The 21,737-nt window shown below is 33.4% G+C and overlaps 2 protein-coding genes across 3 annotated transcripts in view; both read left to right on the plus strand.

Annotated features, from left to right (window-relative positions):
- The window catches only part of LOC127156488 (transcriptional enhancer factor TEF-3-like), a 52,522-nt gene extending 49,246 nt beyond the window's left edge, over positions 1–3,276 (plus strand). For both annotated transcript variants that reach the window (XM_051099371.1, XM_051099372.1), the window contains exon 12: positions 3,046–3,276. In XM_051099371.1, the coding sequence (XP_050955328.1) occupies positions 3,046–3,159 (114 nt within the window). In that variant the 3' untranslated portion in view covers positions 3,160–3,276. The remainder of the gene's footprint in view (positions 1–3,045) is intronic.
- Positions 3,277–11,352: 8,076 nt separating this feature from the next.
- On the plus strand, positions 11,353–20,056 carry LOC127156505 (mucin-5AC). The gene is made up of 6 exons (XM_051099390.1): positions 11,353–11,621; positions 12,567–12,701; positions 14,330–14,944; positions 15,064–15,218; positions 15,526–16,110; positions 19,196–20,056. The coding sequence occupies exons 1-6, from the start codon at positions 11,402–11,404 to the stop codon at positions 19,205–19,207; spliced, it is 1,722 nt and encodes a 573-aa protein (XP_050955347.1). The 5' UTR covers positions 11,353–11,401; the 3' UTR covers positions 19,208–20,056.
- Positions 20,057–21,737: the final 1,681 nt, after the last annotated feature.

The raw sequence follows: 21,737 nt of genomic DNA on the forward strand, positions 1-21,737 counted from the left end.
TCTTTGATGAATAACAAGATAAAAAGAACAGCATTTATTCAAAATGTAAATCCATTCTAACAATGTAAATCTATGCTATCACTTTTTATTAATTTAACACATCCTTGGTGAATAAAAGTATTCATTTCTTTTTTTTATTTTTTTAAAAGATAGAATAAAAATGTACTAACCCCAAACTTTTGAACAGTAGAAGATATTTCTATTTTAAATAAATGCTGTTCTTTTGAACTGTTTATTTATTTTTTATTCCTGAAAAAAAGTATTGCAAGGTTCCAAAAAAATATTAAGCAACTCTGTTTCCAGCACTGACAATAAATCAGTAAATTAAAATGATTTCTGAAGGATCATGTGACACTGAATACTGGAGTAATGATGCTGAAAAATTCAGATTTGATCAAAGAAATAAATTTGATTTTTAAAGTATATTAAAACAGACGAATGTTGTTTTACATTGTAATAATATTTAACAATATAACATTTTTTTTTCTGTATTTTTAATCAAATAAACACAGCCTTGATGAGCATTAGAAACTTATTTAAAATACATTCAAAATCTTACTGATCCCAAACGTTTGATCAGCAGTGTATATCTGTATTAACATTTTAAAATATCATCCAGAATGTCAAAAAGAGTATTTTTATTGTAAAACTGAAAGTAGACTTTAAGTAAACATACGAAATATAATAATGTCTAATAAAATATGTTCAATATACTATGTAAAGTCTCTTCTGCCCATCGAGGCTGCATTTATTTGATTAAAACTACAGTAAAACTGTAATATTGTGAAATATTATTACAATTTAAAATAGCGGTTTTATATTTGAATATATTTTAAAATGTAATTTATTTCTGTGATGCAAAGCTGAATTTTCAGCATCATTACTCCAGTCTTAAGTGTCACATGATCCTGCAGAAATCACTCTAATATGCTGATTTATTATTAGAATTATCAATGTTGGAAACAGTTGTGCTGCCAAATATTTTTTGGAACCTGTGATTCTTTTTTTCAGAGTTCTTTAAAATAACAAGATAAAAAGGACAGCATTTATTCAAAATATAAATCTTTTCTAACAATGTAAATCTATGCTATCACTTTTTATTAATTTAACACATCCTTGGTGAATAAAAGTATTAATTTCTTTTCTTTTTCTTTTTTTTTAAAGAAAGAATAAAAATGTACCTACCCCAAACTTTTGAAGAGTAGAAGATATTTCTATTTAAAAATAAATGCTTTTCTTTTGAACTTTTTATTCACTAAAGAATCCTGAAAAAAAAGTATTGCAAGGTTCCAAAAAAAAATTAAGCAACGTTGTTTCCAGCACTGATAATAAATCAGTAAATTAGAATGATTTCTGAAGGATCATGTGACACTGAATACTGGAGTAATGATGCTGAAAAATTCAGCTTTGATCAAAGAAATAAATTTGATTTTTAATGTATATTAAAACAGAGGAATGTTGTTTTATATCGTAATAATATTTCACAATACAACATTTCTTAATGTTTAAACAAAAAACACAGCCTTGATGAGCATTAGAAACTTATTTAAAATACATTAAAAATCTTACTGATCCCAAACTTTTAACCGGCAATGTATATCTATATTATCATTTTAAAATATCATCCAGAATGTCAAAAAAGAGTATTTTTATTGTCAAACTGAAAGTAGACTTTAAGTAAACAAAGTATAAAATATAACTATGTCCAATAAAATTTGTTCAGTATACTACATAAGTCTCTTCTGCCCATCGAGGCTGCATTTGTTTGATTAAAAATACAGTAAAAACTGTAATATTGTGAAATATTATTACAGTTTAAAATAGCAGTTTTATATTTGAATATATTTTAAATTGTAATTCATATCTGTGATTCAAAGCTGAATTTTCAGCATCATTACTCCAGTCTTAAGTGTCACATGATCCTGCAGAAATCACTCTAATATGCTGATTTATTATTAGAATCACCAATGTTGAAAACAGTTGTGCTGCCAAATATTTTTTGGAACCTGTGATTCTTTTTTTTTTTCAGGGTTCTTTGATGAATAACATGATAAAAAGGACAGCATTTATTCAAATATAAATCTGTTCTAACAATGTAAATCTATGCTATCACTTTTTATTAATTTTAAACACTCTTGCTGAATAAAAGTATTAAGTTATTTTTTAAGATAGAATAAAAATGGACTACCCCCAAATTTTTGAACAGTAGAAGATATTTCTATTGTAAATAAATGCTGTTCTTTTGAACGTTTTATTCATTTTTTATTCCTGAAAAAAAAGTATTGCAAGGTTCCAAAAAAATATTAAGCAACGCTGTTTCCAGCACTGACAATAAATCAGTAAATTAGAATGATTTCTGAAGGATCATGTGACACTGAATACTGGAGTAATGATGCTGAAAAATTCAGCTTTGATCAAAGAAATAAATTTGATTTTTAAAGTATATTAAAACAGATGAATGTTGTTTTACATCATAATAATATTTTACAACATAACATTTTTTTCTGTATTTTTAATCAAATAAACGCAGCCCTGATGAGCATTAAAAACTTATTTAAAATACATTAAAAATCTTACTGATCCCAAACTTTTAACCGGCAGTGTATATCTGTATTAACATTTTAAAATATCATCCAGAATGTCAAAAAAGAGTATTTTTATTGTCAAACTGAAAGTAGACTTTAAGTAAACGTACGAAATATAACTATGTCTAATAAAATATGTTCAGTATACTATGTAAAGTCTATTCTGCCCATCGAGGCGGCATTTATTTGATTGAAAATACAGTAAAAACTGTAATATTGTGAAAAATTCTTACAATTTAAAATAGCAATTTTCTATCTGAATATATTTTAAAATGTAATTTATTTCTGTGATTCAAAGCTGAATTTTCAGCATCATTACTCCAGTCTTAAGTGTCACATGATCCTTCAGAAATCATTCTAATATGCTGATTTAAAATGAAAAGATCAGAAAAGCGTTGCATGAAGTGCTGTTCATTGAGTAAATGTTTGCTAAATTTGTCTGGTTGTGTCTGTGCCATAGGTGGTGACCAACAGAGACACTCTGGAAACCTTGCTATGCATCGCGTACGTGTTTGAAGTGTCCACCAGCGAGCACGGAGCCCAGCATCACATCTACAGACTAGTCAAAGACTGAGATGGAGCGCTCCACGGGTCACTGATGTACACTACAGACGCCACAGCGCCCCCTCCTGGACGCAGCCCACACTCCTGCGCTTCTTCTGCACGGGTCGCGCGGACACGCCGGGCGAATGACTCTCTAGTACTACTACTGCTCAGAGGCACAAGCAGAGAATCTGCCGGAAAGGCAAATCTGAATGTCATGACATTTGAATTTCTTCTTTTGTATAATGAGAAGTGTAATAGCAGGACGAAATGCATGAGAAAGTTCGTTGGTTTTTCTTCATTTCATCTCATTTTAGCCCCGAAAGTGTTTGTGTTAGTGTTTGTTAATATGGGAGTGATGCTCACTGATTTTTTTTACAAACCAAGGCAGTTTTTCTTCATATATCAGGACAAATGTAAACGGCAAACAACACTTGAGTACTGAATGTTTAAGTGATGTGTTTTTTCGCAGATTTGCTACATTGTATTTATCAGCCATATTCTTGAATGTGGAAAACTTAAATTTAAACTTAAAACAGTCTAACGTGAAACAAACTCGTACTGATCTGAGGAATCTGGAAGATTCTGGACTTCTCGCCACAGCAAGGGCTTGTAAAAAACAGACATGTAACTGTGTATTTTACCTGACAGTCAGAAACAGTCTGATATTTGGAATAAAGAGCGTGATTTAAAGTTATTTTGTTCTGCTGGTGCTCATAAATTAGTTTTTATTTTCAGGTCTACAATGAAAAAAGTTTTAGTCTGAACTGTTTTAAGTACTAAGATTTAGCAAGTTTATTAACAGCTGTGTTCAAAATAGCCATGTTTTTATTTAATAAACCAACAAATGCATTGCTAATATTTTATTAGTATTTTAAAAATTTATTTTACTATTATTGTATTACAAAATAAGTGTTTTGAAGCAACTAATGCACTGTTATCATTTTATTATATATTTATTTTTATTAATATTTTATTTGTTACTATACTACAAAAGTTTTGGGAGAAGTAACAAATGCATTGCTAATGCATTTATACATACATAAATATAATAATTTATTATATTTCTTTTATTAATATTCCATTATTATTCATTATTACTATACTACAAAAGATTTTTAATGAAGCAACAAATGCAATGCTGATTTTATATATATATATATATATATATATATAGGTTATTATTATTATTATTGGTTATTATTATTATTATTATACGTATTTTGATGAAGCAACAAATGCATAGGTAATATTTCACTTTATTATAGATTTATTTTTATTACACTATAAAATATGTTTTTGTATATATATAATATTTCATTATTATCATACTACTAAATCAAGCAATATATATATATATATATATATATATAATACTACAAAATATGTGTTTTGATGAAGCAACAAAATGGCTAATATTTTACTTTATTACAGATTTATTATTGTTAATATATATTATTAATATCTATTTGTAGTATCATACTACAATTTTTTTAAGCAATAAATGCATTATAGATTTAATATTGTTATTATACTACAAAATATGTTTTTGTATATATATATATAATATTTCACTATTATCGTACTACTAAATCAAGCAACAAATTCATTGCTATTATTTTACTATTATAGATTTGTTTTATTTATTATTTGTTTATTTCTTTTGGTTATTATTCATTATAATATATAAATATTATATATATATATATATATATATATATGTATACACACACACACACACCTAATACGTGTTTTGATGAAGCATCAAAATAGCTAATATTTTACTTTATTACAGATTTATTATTGTTAATATATACATTATTAATATCTATTTGTTTTGGTTATTATTAGTATCATACTACAAAAAAAAATGTTTTTTTAAGCAATAAATGCATTATAGTTGTATTATTGTTATTATACTACAAATGTGTTTTTGTATATATAATATTTCATTATTATCATACTACTAAATCAAGCAACAAATTCATTGCCGTTATTTTACTATTATAGATTTGTCTTATTTATTATTTGTTTATTTCTTTTGGTTATTATTCATTATATATATATATATATATATATATATATATATATATACACACACACACACCTAATACGTGTTTTGATGAAGCAAGAAAATAGCTAATATTTTACTTTATTATAGATTTATTATTGTTATACATATATATATATATATATATATATATATATATAATTATTATTTATTTGTTTTGGTTATTATTATTAGTATACAGAAAACTTTTTTAAGCAATAAATGCATTATAGATTTATTATTGTTTTTATTAATATGTTTATATATATATATATATATATAATATTTAATTATTACCAAACTACTAAATCAAGCAACAAATTCATTGCTGTTATTTTACTATTATATATATATATATATATGTGTGTGTGTGTGTGTGTGTGTGTATGTATATATGTATATATATATATATATATATATATATATATTATAGATTTATTATTAATTATTATTTATTTGTTTTGGTTGTTGTTATTATTAGTATCATACTACAGAATATGTGTTTTGATAAAGCAACAAATGCATTATAGATTTATTGTTGTTATTATACTACAAAATGCATTTTTGTATATATTTAATATTTCATTATTATACTACAAAATCAAGCAACAAATGCATAGCTAATATTTTATTCTTTTATTATGGATTTATTTATTTATGTTGGTTATATGTTGGTAATTTTTTTTATTGTTATACTACAAAAAAAGTAATCAGTAATTGATTCTTTTTTGCAGGGTCTTAAATGTATCGAAAACAGTTTTTTATTATTATTATTATTATTATTATTAAATATATTATCTTAGTAAAAGACTATAGGAGACACAGAAATAATATTTCCAAGAAAAAATGTTAATGATCAACTTCTTGATTTCTGTCCTATGTAGATGAAGCTGTTTTTGTCCTTTTACCTGTCTCTGACTTTACAGCTCAGGTTTAATCAGCCAATCAGCGTGACGCTCGATTTTGAAGCGACTCCTGCGCCATCTAGTGGTTGAAACATCGCTACTGCACGTCGCACAATGTCATGTCAACAGTTGAACATCACACTTTAAACCAGATAAAATATAATATTTTTAACTGACATATATTCTTGATGCTGTGAAAATATTCTGACACTTAATGATTCATTTACTAAATTATCTGAACTCCAGGCTCCTGACTGGATTCTAACCTATAATGCACATGAAGAAGCCAGCATAAATGTCAGATAAAGGTATCAGCATTCCTAATAATGGCAGGAAATGACACTACTTCTGATCTGTGAAGTCTTTTCAGTACCTGCAGCCAATGTTTCTGTCAAACTACACAGTTGCCCTTAAAATCCTCCCGCTCCCTGGGGTTGGATTAGGCCTTCTCAGTGCGAAATGCTCGGCCTGACCTGGCAAACTCTACACTGATCCCAGCGCAACAACTTCAACCTTGGCTCTGAGCGTTCATTCTGCAGCCAGTGTTTGCAGGATTCATAGATCTGCTGTATTTTGGAAAATGGAGTGTGAAAGCTACTTGGCTACCTGATCCAAGTCTCCTTTGGCAAACTTTTACAGCTGTAACACACACAAACAGACGGGGAACATAGTATCAGTTCCTGTGATTCAGCTAGAATAATCCTCTCTGATTTCTCCAGAATGAATCAAACACTTCTCATCTGAGGAACAAAGAGCCACTGGTGTTCCACAGGGCAAGGCTTTAGGTTGTTTGACTACTCAAAAAAGAATATACAAAAATATAACTGAATTAATTTGTGTTTCCTGCTAGCTAAATGTAAAAAATCTGGCTCTAAATCTCTCTTTTCTTTATTCAAAGTTGATCTAGACATGGAAACTATCCAAAATTCTGTTAATCCTAAAGCAGTGAAAACCATGGTTCATTTTTTAAAGGAATTGTATTTGTGTATTCTTTCTTTCTTTCTTTCTTTCTTTTTCTTTCTGTTTTTAAAACTGTTCTGCCTTAGTGGCTTGATGTTTTGTACTGTTTAATTAAATAAAATCTGAAAAAAAGATTCACTATATGCACTCCGAAGCTCCGATCTGAATCAATTCACGATCCACGCTTCGAAGTTCCGATCTGAATCAAATGAATTCTGATACACACTCTGAAGCTCCAATCTGAATCAAACGATTCGCGATATGCTGTCTGAAGCTCCGATTTGAATAGTGATTCGTAAACCATAATTTCAGATTAGGACTTCAAATTGCGAAATTATTTGCGAATCCGCTCTGAAGTTCTGATCTGAATCAAAAGATTCACAAACCCGCTCCGAATTTCCAATCTAAATCAACTGATTCGCAATACGTGCTCCAAAGTCAATCTGAATCAAATGATTCAGGAACCGTGATATGATTCACAAACCCGCTCCAAAGTTCCGATCTAAATCAAATGATTCACGATCCGTGCTCCGTAGTCCCGATCTGAATAGTGATTTGTGAACCATAATTTCAGATTGGGACTTCAAATTGCGAAATGATTCACGAATCCGCTCTGAAGTTCTGATCTGAATCAAAAGATTCACGAACCAGCTCCGAATTTTTAATTAAAATGAAATGATTCGCAATATGCGCTCCGAATTCAATCTGAATCAAATGATTCGCGAATCCACTCTGAAGTTCTGATCTGAATCAAAAGATTCACAAACCCGCTCCGAATTCAAATTTAAATCAAATGATTCTCAATACGTGCTCCGAAGTCAATCTGAATCAAATGATTCAGGAACAGTGATATGATTCACAAAGTTCCGATCTAAATCAAATGATTCATGATCCGTGCTTGTAGTTCCAATCTGAATAGTGATTTGTGAACCATAATTTCAGATTAGGACTTCAAATTGTGAAATGCTTCACGAATCTGCTCTGAAGTTCTGATCTGAATCAAAAGATTCACAAACCCTCTACAAATTTCCAGTTAAAATGAAATGATTCGCAATATGCGCTCCGAAGTCAATCTGAATCAAATGATTCACGATCCGTGCTCCGTAGGCCCGATCTGAATAGTGATTCATGAACCATAATTTCAGATCGGGACTTCATACTGCGAAATGATTCGCGAATCCGCTCTGAAGTTCTGATCTGAATCAAAAGATTCACAAACCCGCTCCGAATTTCCAATCTAAATCAATTGATTCGCAATATGTGCTCCGAAGTCAATCTGAATCAAATGATTCAGGAACTGTGATATGATTCACAAACCCGCTGCAAAGTTCCGATCTAAATCAAATGATTCACGATCCGTGCTGCGTGGTCGATCTGAATCGTGATTTGTGAACCATAATTTCAGATTGGAACTTCAAATTGCAAAATGATTCACGAATCCACTCTGAAGTTCTGATCTGAATCAAAAGATTCACAAACCCGCTCCGAATTCAAATTTAAATCAAATGATTCTCAATACATGCTCCGAAGTCAATCTGAATCAAATGATTCAGGAACTGTGATATGATTCACAAACCCACTGCAAAGTTCCGATCTAAATCAAATGATTCACGATCCGTGCTGCGTGGTCGATCTGAATCGTGATTTGTGAACCATAATTTCAGATTGGAACTTCAAATTGCGAAATGATTCACGAATCCACTCTGAAGTTCTGATCTGAATCAAAAGATTCACAAACCTGCTCCGAATTCAAATTTAAATCAAATGATTCTCAATACGTGCTCCGAAGTCAATCTGAATCAAATGATTCAGGAACTGTGATATGATTCACAAACCCACTGCAAAGTTCCGATCTAAATCAAATGATTCACGATCCGTGCTGCATAGTCCCGATCTGAATAGTGATTCGTGAACCATAATTTCAGATTGGGAAATTATTTGCGAATCCACTCTGAAGTTCTGATCTGAATCAAAAGATTCACGAACCAGCTCTGAATTTCCAATTAAAATGAAATGATTCACAATACACGCTCCGAAGTCAATCTGAATCAAATGATTCGCGATCCGTGCTCCGTAGGCCTGATCTGAATAGAAATTCATGAACCATAATTTCAGATCGGGACTTCAAATTGCGAAATGATTCGCGAATCCGCTCTGAAGTTCTGATCTGAATCAAAAGATTCACGCACCCGCTCCGAATTTCCAATTAAAATAAAAAAAATGATTCCAGTGGCGATTTCTTTAAGACTGCAAGGGAAGCTCAGCTTCCCCTATAATGTCACAAAATTAATGGTCAAATTATGTACTATTGTATTAACATTTTATTGACTAAAAATGCGTTAGAAAACGTTCATCTCAAAGACGAGTTCGTTCAGAATCAGTTAGATATAGCAGGTCGGCTGACTTGATTTTCTTCTCATACATTCCCGTAGCGTCACAGTGCATGTCCCCGTTGAAGCCCAGCGTCCATTGACTTCAATGCGGCTGCTTTGAACGTTTTTTTTCAGTGCTTTGAAACTAGACGGTCATTGGATAAACGCTGCGATTATGTCCCGCCCACGGACGCTCAGCGTCTCTGGGGGTGAATGAGGAGCAAATGAGGAGTGGGCTGGCCTGGACTCCGAGCTTCTGCGTGATGATTGGAGGGTCTGTCGAAAGATTGCATCTCCTTTTGACTGACAGCGATTTTGTACTATAAGGAATCGCTGAAGCTATTCGCGCTCAGTCCCATCGCGGATTTCTCAAGTTCAGTCGAAATAAAAACTGCTGCAACCTATTTCTTTATATTTGCTTGGCGAAATTGCTTGATTTTCATCATACATATCACACAATTATACACCACATTCCTTGTTTCACTTTTACAGAGTTTAATATTTTTTTTAGATCGTTCATTCATTCATTCATGTTAATATTTAATGTAGTAATCAGTATATATATATATAGATTACTACATTAAATATTAACATGGAGGATGACTATAAATTAATATATATATATATATATATATAGTAATCTTGAAAAATTTTAACATAACATAATGAAACCTTATATTTCTATTAAAATACTTTATAAATAAATAAATCTCCATAATAACCTTATTTAAATTGCAAAATATTTATACTATATAGTAGCATCTGACTAAAAGAAAAAATACATCCTATTTTGCATAATAAAACTAAAGCTTTTTTTTTTTTTTTTTTTTTTTACGATTGTTTGCATTGTGACTTACTTATGACAATAAGGCACATTCTTGTGAATAAATAAATAGACAATTTTATGATGTAGGCCGAAAATGAGCTTCCCCTATTTGACAGACCAGTAGCCGCCACTGAATGATTCGCAATATGCGCTCCGAAGTCAATCTGAATCAAATGATTCGCGATCCATGCTCCGTAGTGCCGATCCGAATAGTGATTTGTGAACCATAATCCACTCTGAAGTTCTGATCTGAATCAAAAGATTCACAAACCCGCTCCGAATTTCCAATCTAAGCCAAATGATTCGCAATACATGCTCCGAAGTCGATCTGAATCAAAAGATTCACAAACTCGCTCCGAATTTCCGATCAAATGATTCGCGATATGGGAACTACTGATCTGAATGATACGCCATACGCGCTTTGAAGTGCAGATATGAACCAAATGATTCGCGATACGCGCTTTGCAGTCCCGAACTGAATCAAGCGATTCGCGATCCGATTCGAGCGCGTCGAAAAAGCTAGTGAATCATTTTGCGACGCATTTCGGAGTTTTGAAAAGCTCATTTTCCTCCATCACTATACTTATACCTACTTTTTAAAATCATTAGAAGCGATGTTGAAATTCCAAAATGAATGCTTGATCTGGTTTTTGCTAGTGAATCGCTTGAATTGAATGATCAAGGACACGAGTTTGAATCAATCGGGGCGGTTCCAGCGTAAATGACTCAATTGATTCGACTTGTTTATCCGCTTTTCGCGTCTTTAGCCATGTTTACGTGACACTGTTAGTACTACTACTAGCTTAGCTCGCTAGTTTTATGACATTAAGGGAAATATATGTGTATATTTAAAAAAGTATATAAAAGTAGTTATATCGTGATTGTTTTAAAACAAACAGAATGGTGGCAAGCATATATGTTATCAAAATCGCTTTTTGAGCAATTACAGTAATTTATTTATAAACGAATGAACTAAGAGGACGGAATAAAGGATGTGCTCCAAACCCTGGCGCGCTCTCGCTAACCTCACGCGCGTTCATTATCACCACACACCTGTTACCTGCGCAGGTTCCGCTCACCTGCGCCAGAAACGCCACGGGCGCTTCAAAACAACATGGCTTGACTTTCCAGGCTCGCGGTTAGGACGAACGAATCGCGCAATGACCGTCCCATGGAGTTTGCTGTGGATTCTGGGTTTGATCTGCTCTTCGGACTCCAGCTGCTCTCCGACATCTTACTATAAGAGCTGCTGGATCCGCAGATATCCCGGACTGTATGTGGACATAGAGGAGTCTCAGCGCAGAGGAGCCCACATCCTTAAGCTTTATCAGGAGGAGTCCGCATTAAAATGCAGCAGAGCCTGCTGTCTTACAAGAAACTGTGAGTTTATGCTTTCAGATCAATAATTCACTACCTAAAGTAGCACCTAAAACTTGTCGTACTTGTCGGAATGTCATTGCACTAGATAAAGCATCAAACCAAGTGCCATTTATTTAAAAAAGAAAGACAGCACAAGCACACTTTACAAGCAAAACATTAAAAAAAAAAACGTTAGATTGCTTTTATACATCATAACATAATGCATAATAGTGTTAAACATGAAGACACTAGTGTTTGTTTGTGGTTAGTTGAACAGGTTGATAGTTAACGTGATTCAATACAACTGTGTGAACTTGAGGACTTCATACATTCACTAAAAATAAAAAAAAAAACAGCTGGTTAAAACACATTAGCGCTTCAAAAATGAAGAAAAGGGATGGTTTTTATGAGAAAAGATCCATTTGCAATCAAATTCACAAGTTTTTTAGCCATTTTGTCTTCATTTTGAACAATGTCAATTGTTTTACCATTTCAAAACCTCCTTTATGTATTTTTGTGAAATGTTTAGCTTGAGAAAAGCTAAAATAATACAGATTAATATTTACATGTATTAATTTAGTAGATGCTGTAAGCAGCGTCCTAAGAAGGAACATCACAAGCAATTTGTCATAAGTGTCAAAAATATTCATAGTTTAAAGAATAAGTAATAAAGGTAAAATGCTTTATATAGTAAGGAAAATAACTGTATTATAGCTTTATTGATATTTGGGGTATTTGTTTCCTACCTATATTAATAATGAAAAAATATGCATGTAAAAATAAATGCATATATTATAATTACCTTTTATTATATAAAAATGTAAACAAAAATGTGTTAAATAATGTGTTTGTGCTATAAAATGGAAATGCATAAAGCGATATTTTTAAGTATAATTCAGAATCTTCGACAAACAGAAAGAATTTGTTAATGGACTTTGTCAATTAACTTATGAATTGCATGCGCAGTCTCCTGCAACCTGGCTGTGTTTCATTTCAACACCACTCAGGACAGCGTGAACTGCTTTCATCTTCAATGTCCGACCCTTGAGAGCTGCATACCTCATCACAGAGGAAATGTCATCCTCTATAATGTCACTAAAGGTGAGAAACTGCACACCGGAATCTACTTTAGTTTGAGGAAACATAAAACCTTGATGATCTTTTCTTTTAATGAAGATCATTCAATTTGTGAAATGATTCACGAATCCGTTCTGATTTGAATCAAAAGATTCACAAACCTGCTCAGAAGTTCTGATGTAAATCAAATAATTCTTGATACACGCTCCGAAGTCCCGATCTGAATCAAAGGATTCGCAAACCAGATCCGTTCCGATCTGAATCAAATGATTTGTGATCTGTGCTCTGAAGTTCCAAAGCTCCGAACTGAATCAAATGATTCACAATCCACACTCCGAAGTACCGATGTGAATTATGATTTACAAACCCACTCTGAAGTTCCGATCTAAATCAAATTATTTGTGATATGCACTCTGAAGTCCCGTTCTGAATCAAAAGATTCGCGAACCCACTCCGTTCCGATCTGAATCAAATGATTTGTGGTCTCTGAAGTTCTGAACTGAATCAAATAATTCACAATCCCCACTCTGAAGTCCCGATCTGAATAATGATTCACAAATTCACTCTGAAGTTCCGATCTGAATCAAAAGATTCACAAAAAAAAGATTCCCGCTCCGAGGTTCTGATGTAAATCAAAAGATTCTTGATACACGCTGCGAAGTCCCGATCTGAATCGCAAACCAGATCTGTTCCGATCTGAATCAAATGATTTGTGATCTGCGCTCTGAAGTTCCGAACTGAATCAAAATATTCACGAACCTGCTCTGAAGTTCCGATCTAAATCAAATGATTTGCGAACCCACTCCATTCCAATTTGAATCCACATTCTGAAGTTCAGAAATTACAAACTGAATCAAATTATTTACAGTCCACACTCCAAAGTCCTGATCTGAGTAAAGATTCGTAAACCCTCATCGGGACTCATAGCGCAGATCGCGAATCATCCAATTCATCTGAAGTCCCGATCTAAATAAAATGATTCATGATACGTACTTTGAAGTTCAGATCTAAATCAAATGATTTTCTGAACCCACTTTGTTCGGATCTGAATCAAAGGGTTCATGAGCCACACTCCAAAGTCCGAACTGAATCAAATTATTCACAATCCGCACTCCGAAGTCCCGATCTGAATAATGATTCACAAACCATCATTTGTGGCGTGGATTGCGAATTAAATAATTTGTGAAACATCTTCAAAGTCCCAACCTAAATCAAATTATTTGCAATATGTGCTTTGAAGTCCAGATCTTAACTGAATGATTTGCAATACAAACTTTAAAGTCCCAAACTAAATCAAATAATTAGCTATACAATTGGAATGCTTTTAAACAGTGAATCTTTTTGTGATTATTTTGTTGATTCGGACGTTTGAAAACCTCTTTTCATTCAAACATGAATGGCCTTTTTGATCTGGTTTTTGCTAGTGAATCGCTTGAACTGAATGATCGAAGTCACGAGTTAGAATCAATCAGAGCGGATCCAGCATAAATGACTCACTCAACTGATTTAGTTTGTTTGTTCCTCTGCTTTTGTATAGCTAAAAAAAGTTAGAACAGAATGCATAAATCCATTGTAGTATTTTGGCATGAAATTAACATTCCCTCAGTCTGCAAATCTATTTGATGGGTATAAAGTTTGTTCATGTCACTCAGGTGTGGATCCTGACCTGTTGGTGTTCGGGAAGTACTTCACCACCAACGTGCGTGTACTGCCTCACATGTCATCGTCGCGGCTCAATGTTTCAGAGCCGCTGACCTCTGACAAGCGTCAGTTCAACTATCCACCCAACCCTCCTGTCCGTTCCATCAGTCCTGCTTCCACTACCACGAAAAAACCCACAACCCCACAAGCCACTCATGCTGTTCCTACTGCACATGAAGTACAGCATAACCTCCCTCGATGTACTACAGTACAGGCTGCAACTGCTCAGATCACACCAGAACATGGACAGAAAATGGACTCTACACTTAATCCCCAACAAACGACTTCTACCCCACAGTGGGCATCAATGAACCTGCGTCATACGACCACCACTCTGGCGGATGAACCTGATACAATGACTGACACTTTAAACCAAAGCATCCCAACCCCCCCACCAGTTTATGCAACCACAGCCCACCCAAGCTCAACAGTTGACTACTTGGACTCTGCTCTGACCTCCATCCCAATCAATGAAGCACTAAGTTCCTCAACTACCCAACAGCATTTGGCTTTACAGACTACAAACTCTTTGGCGACGACTTCTCAAAACACTATGCAGTCTTCAAGTTCCTCAACAACCCAACAGCCTTTGGGATTACAAACTTCAGCTCTACAGACTACAAACTCTTTGGCAACAACTTCTGAATTATCTATGCAATCTTCACGTTCCTCAACTATCCAACAGCCTTTAGGATTACAAACGTCAACTCTACAGAGTATGAACTCTTTGCCAACGGCTTCTCAAGACACTATGCGATCTTCAAGTTCCTCAACTATCCTACAGCCTTTGGGATTACAAACTTCCACTCTACAGACTACAAACTCTTTGGCTTCTCAAAAGTCTATGCAATCTTTTACCAAGATCTTGACAAGTGCCCAACAACAACCCTTAACCCAAACTACAAAGCAAGCTACTTCACTTTCTAAGTCCAAGTTGAAGTATTCAGAAACTACAGTGCAAACAACTGTTTTCGAGACAGTTAGCATCCAGACTTATGCGTCTTCACAATCTGAAACCTCAACGACCACGAAACCCCTAACTTCTGCAAACGTTCCTTTACAAACATCAACCCGAATTACCACTGCATATGAGAAAATCCAAACTACAACTGCTCTTAAAATGAACTCTGCACTTAATCCCCAACAGACGACTATTATGCCACAGGACATACCCTTACAAACTAAAACCCAAGGTACCCCTGCATATGAGAGTTCTACATGGCCGTCACGAACCCTAACCCAAACTACTGCTCTATCCCAACCAAAAGAGACGACTAGCATTGGAACAAGAACCTTAAAGATCTCAAGCACCACTAGTCCTACATTCACCACTGATGGTTCTACAACCCTCAAACACCTAACCCAAAGTTTCACCCACACCCGAATGGGCAACTCGGCAACCACCGGTAGTTTGAGTTCTTCTCTAACTGCCCCAACTAGCAGTGTGGTGGACAGTCAACCATACCCCAACGACACAAAGGGCTACATCAGCCGGAACATCACTACCGGTGACACACCTCAACCTGGCGGGGATGGAAGCTTGACATCAGTGTGGCATTTGGCGGCCAACACTGTGCTAGTGGCTTTAGCGACCTGTGCTACCATCACATTCTGCTGCTGCTGTTCTGTGTTCGCGGCATTGAGCTGGAGAGGCCGGAGGCGACGGAAGGGCAGGTACAGGACGAATCTGAGGTGCAAGAGAGGATCGATGAGACTCATCAAATACGTCATTGTAAGAGAAAGTTCGTAGAGCAGGGCTCTTCAAATCTGGCACTGGGTAGGGTTGCACCAGCTATTTGCAATTTCTGAATTTCTTAAATTGGAACATGAAGTCCATACTAGAGACTTAGCTACTAGCTAGTTTGTAACTAACACTTTTTTAATCAGTATTAAACCTTAATATTAAAGCTGCCCCCTAATAGTCGACAAGGCTTGGTCGACTGAAATATTATTAGTCACTTAGTCGCAGAAAATAAATTCTACAGGAAGTGGTGAAGTCACACAGTCGGACAGATCGGTAACGGCTGGCCTATGTGTTAATAATATACTACATCGTAATATAGTACGCTCACCTGTCATTTAAATATGGCTTTTAGTATATGGTAGTGTGTAAATATATATATATATATATATATATATATATATATATATATATTTATTTATTTATTTATGAAGAGTTCAGATGCAAAAGCCTCTAAATCCATCTGACGTATTTCTTTAAAATTAGCATTTCTTTCTGGCTACTTTGTATAGGTTTCTATGTAAGTACTGGTACTTGTGATTGAGCTGAGGCTGGAATTTAGCGAGTTTGCAGTAAAAGTATTTGATGGATGTATAATATGTGTCTGGAGAATTCACTCAGTATTATCTTATTTTTGACTGAGATGGCTTTTAGCTGGTTTTGCATCTGAACCCTTCACATATATATATATATATGCTAATCTAGAAAAATGTGCGCTATTGAAGTGTCTGTGCTTACTACATGACAGATGGTGGTGTCGGTGCGGTCACTTAAAATACTCATTTTTGGTCATACAGATAAAAGTAATACATCTTTCGAATCTGTAAAGATTCTACGTTTATTTGTGTGGACTCAGAATAACAATGAAACGTTGTGCTTTTGTAAAATTATCAAATCAAACAGGATGCGCTTTCTGCCGTCTTGGTTTCTGTGAACTTGAGCGCAAAACTTCGAAAGTCTGTGTATACTTGCCTTACAGACATAACAAATATAACTATAGAGATTGAAATGTCTATTTTTAAATGAACCAATTTAATTAGAAAACAAATATTCTCAGATTATGTAATCCATATGAATCCATGTGATGTGCCCCATATGCATACGGGCACATCACTACTGCAGAGACGAGAAGTCTGTGGTTTTCCTGCAGAATTGGGCTACTTTAACGTTAACTCTTTGTAAAGAAACTCACACACGGATACACATGACGTCACCGTATGCACAGATTAGTTTTTTATAGTTTATACGCAGATTATAACAGTATAATTTTCAAAAAATTGCAGTTTTAAACCAGCTTTCGAAAGTGTGCATTTTCAGGTCCTCAAAATGTGTAAATAAACGTCCAAAAAGTCAAAAAGTTTTTAGTTTTTATTTGTGAACGGTGTTGTGTAGGGCTGCCCTCGACTAAAGATTTTTCTGGTTGACTAGTAGTCTTTCAATTTAAGCATTAGTCAACTAATTGCATGTTTATTAATAAACCATTTAAATCATAATAATGAGCCCTTAATTTCTTACATAGCCTAATAAGCGCTCAAGCGCACACAAAGCTTGCTATAGCACACTGGCAGAAGTGATTAAAAATGTTTTAGAGTAAAACAGTAAGGAGACTACATTAGCATTTTAATAATTTATTGATAAACTAGTGCTTTCTTTGTTTTCTGCTTACAAGATGAAGTCGGCGACACTGACTCATCATCTCCACAGTAGTGCTGCACTGGTTTTCATACGGATCACATAATCTGGGAATATTTGTTTTCCATTTGAATTGGTAAATTTAAAAGTAGACATTTCGCTCTCTGTAGATATATTTTTAATGTCTAGGAGAATGACTTTTGGTTCATTCTTTTTCTTGACGTGCTCAAGTTTACAGATGTGTGATGTCTCACAGAGATGGCAGAAAGCTCATTTACTTTCATTATTTTACAAAAGTGCAATGTTTTGTTGCTATTGTGACTGCACACAAATAAATGTGATAAGCCATATTTGAAGTCGATGAATAGGTGAGCGTTTGGATGTCCTGCCCACATCACATAAACCAGCCGTTAATGATCTGCGTGACTTCGCCACTTCCTGTGGATTTTTTTTTAAAAAGTTTTTCTAAGCAACTAATTCAAATTTTGGAGCAACCAAGCCTCTTCTGGTCGACTAACGGTTGGTCGACTATTTGGGGGCAGCCCTAGTGTTGTGTAAATTCCCTCTTCCTTTATACGTAGACTTGCTTTTTAAGTTTAATGGTGCAATGCAAAAATATTTAGCAGTGTGTAACTTCTAACCTAGTGATCTTAATGTCAAAACTAGGCTAAGTTGTGTAGTTGCACTTCGGGCATCCCGAGTTTGAGTAGTGGCTCATGGATCTTTTGTGCCCCTTTCTCTTTCTCCAAGTTTGCTTCCTGTCTGAAATACTATCCTATCATAATGAAAAAGGCAAAAATATCAAAAAAAAAAAAAAAAAACAGGCTAAGTTGTTACTTTTGCACAGCTGGTGCAACCAGCCCCTGTAGGCCCACTGTCCTGTAGAGTTTAGCTCCAACCCTAAAGCGAATCAAGTGAATCAAGGCCTTCAGGATTACTAGAAAATTATAAGATGGTGAGTTTGATATGAGTTGGAGCTGAATTCTGGAGTACATTCCACTGTAAATAACATAAAACAAAATTTGTTGAGTCAACTTAAAATTGTTACCCTGCTGTCTTAAAATTTTAAGTTCCGTCAACTGAAATAAGTTTAGTCAACTTGAAATGTTAAGTTGTACTAAGTCAGATGTTTGAGTTGACTAAACTACACTTTGGTTTGTTAAACATACAATTTTAAGTTGAATCAACTCAAATATAATTTGGCACTTAGGACAACTCAACATTTCAAGTTGACTAAACTTTTTTTTTTTTTTATTTGAGTTGACTGAACTTAAAATTTTAAAGGCAGCCATTTAACAAATTATTTTAAGTTGACTCAACAAATAGTTTTTTACAGTTTGGTCCTCCAGGGCTGGATTTGGAGAACCCAGTCATAACCAGTTAATCGGATGACCAAGTTTCATAGATGCTGCTAACATTTAATATGGTTTAATTCACATTGAAGGTGGATGAGTAGAAGACTCAAAAACAACCACATCCGGTGGTTTTGAAAGTATGACTTATTGTATATAGTCAAACCTAAACACATTTCCCCCTAAGCTTCCCAATCAGTGCCATTTATGGACTATAAAAATGAACTTTAGTATTTTGTGAAAGTTTGAGGATTTACCAGAGGACTTTAAAACACATACTCGATCACTGGTTTGTTACCATGAGCATTTCTGTAAAAAAAGGTACATGCTGCTTTAGAGTTTGGCCAAAACAAGGCATCGTAGAAGCCAGAATAATTGCACTATGACGCAATTATTGCACTATGATGCCTAGAGAGGCTACTGGAACAGATTTTGTGAATGTTCATCCCAGGTCTTGTTTTATAAAGTGAATGCATGATGAAAGTATGTATTTTATGCAAGTATTATTGAAGAACTGTCTTTCTTGGTCAGTCTTGTGCATGCAACTGATGATTTATATTTTAATTGTACCTTTAAAGACAAATCTCAGCATACTTGTTTTCATACTCAGCAGAGCGAAAACTGACTCTGCGAACGCACTCGTCCACTCGAGAACACCTGACGGTTTTGTTCCAAGAAGGCAGTTGCTTGCTAAGTGCTTTAAGATGCGCAAGACCGCCGCCACTTTCCACGTCCAAATGGAAGCGGCCGGAATTCAGGAGTTTGGTTTCTGCTTTCCCAGAATTGACAGCTCAGAGCAGGAACTAATGGAGTGCTGGGGTATTTTTACTAGATGTTGGCTCAAAGCGTCCTTTCAGTGGGGCGCTGTAATGGCACTTGACGCAGCATCGGTGGTGTGTTTTGAGCGGGTCTGAGTGTGGGGAGTTGGTGTTTAATGTTCTAGGGGTAATCGTTTCGAGAACTGACCCAGTTTGTGTAAACTACACGCAGTGTTCTATATTTAAATGAATGGTTCAAGTTTTGTCATGTACTCGCCTCCCAGGCTCATTCAAACCCTGCATTATTTTTATTCTTCATGAAATAAAAGAGAATCTAAGGCAGAATATCTCAAAATTCATTTGCGGTCTCTTTTTTTTTTCTTCTTTTTTTTAAAGATGTTGCATTGCATTAGGTCTTATGAAATGCAAACCAAGAAGTTTCATCCTGTAATTTAATCTATTAACTATGAAAGCCTGATTCTGCAACAGAATGTAAAACAAATAAAAAATGAAAGACGTTTTATCTTAAAATTCAGCCTTTTTTCCTTACAATTCTGAGAGAATTTTTTTTTCTCACAATTTAAAGGTTACATCAGTCCACAAGTGACCTTTTTATTTCAGTTTAAACTTTCACAATTATGACTTTTCTGAATTCAGAATTTTTTTCTCGGAATTCCCTTTTTCTATTTAATTGTGATTAATTAGAAAGTAATTGTGACCTTTTTTACTTCTATTCAAACTTTATATTTCACAATTCTGCCTTTTCTAAATTCAGACTTTTCTGAATTTTCTCTGAACTGCAAGTTATAAATTTGCAACTGCAAAAAATAGAATACAATAAATAAATATATAAATAAATAAGGAAAGACTTAATCTCACAATTCAGCCTTTTTTCCCTCACAGTTCTGAGAAAAATAATTGTGAGATTTAAATTCGTTTTTTTTCCACTCACGATTCCAAATTTACATTTTGGAATTCTGCCCTTTTTTTAAATTAATTGTGATTGATTAAACAAATAATTGTGATTGTGACATTTTTATCTCATTTCAAACTTTATATTTCACAATTTTCTGAATTTAGACTTTTCTGATTTTTTTTCAGAACTGCAAGTTATAAATTTGCAATTACAATTGCAAATAAATAGATAACAGTTCTAAGAAAAAGAAGTCAGAATTGTGAAATTTAAATTTAATTTAAATTTAAAAATAAATAAATAAAAATCTCACAATTCCAAGTTTACATCTCGGAATTCTGCCCCTTTTCTAGTTATTTGTGATTAATTCGAAAATTAACCTCTTTTTTAACTCTCAATTCAAACTTTATATTTTTTCAAATATTTTATATATTATTGTTTTATATTATTTTTATATTTATATTTTTTTTGCAATTGCATTCAAAATAAATATTAATTAATTAATTAATAAAAATGAAAAAAAGTTGCAGTTACCACTTTTTTTGTCCTGTGGCAGAAATAGGCTCTTACTTAACTGATAGAATTTTAAATGTATTTTGTAGTATTTTAATTATTTCGTAATTTAATTATTTCTGATTTTTTTAACCTAAATATATTTGTTGTTCAAAAAAATTGCATTTACCCAAAGTTGTAAATACACATAAAAGGCCAGAAACATTTATGTATTTTATAATATATTTATACAAAAATATTTTGAATATATTTAAAAGTAAATATATTTTAATTTCCTCATTTTTTTATTATTTAAATATATATTGTTCAAAAAATACATTTTCATTTACCCAAAGGTGTAAATACACAAAAAGGCCACAAATGTAAGTATTTTATAATATATGTATATAAAAATATATTTTTAAAAATATTTCAAAATAAACATTATTTTGTATTTCCTGTTTTTTTTTT

This window comes from Labeo rohita, chromosome 25 (assembly GCF_022985175.1).
Source record: "Labeo rohita strain BAU-BD-2019 chromosome 25, IGBB_LRoh.1.0, whole genome shotgun sequence".
Taxonomy (NCBI): Eukaryota; Metazoa; Chordata; class Actinopteri; order Cypriniformes; family Cyprinidae; genus Labeo; species Labeo rohita.

Coding starts and splice junctions, on each gene's coding strand:
- LOC127156505 (XM_051099390.1), top strand. CDS start 11,402: ATGACCGTCCCATGGAGTTTGCTGTGGATTCTGGGTTTGATCTGCTCT. Junction 12,702..14,329: donor CCTCTATAATGTCACTAAAG/GTGAGAAACTGC, acceptor CATGTCACTCAG/GTGTGGATCCTGACCTGTTG. Junction 15,219..15,525: donor AACTCTTTGGCTTCTCAAAA/GTCTATGCAATC, acceptor AATCCCCAACAG/ACGACTATTATGCCACAGGA.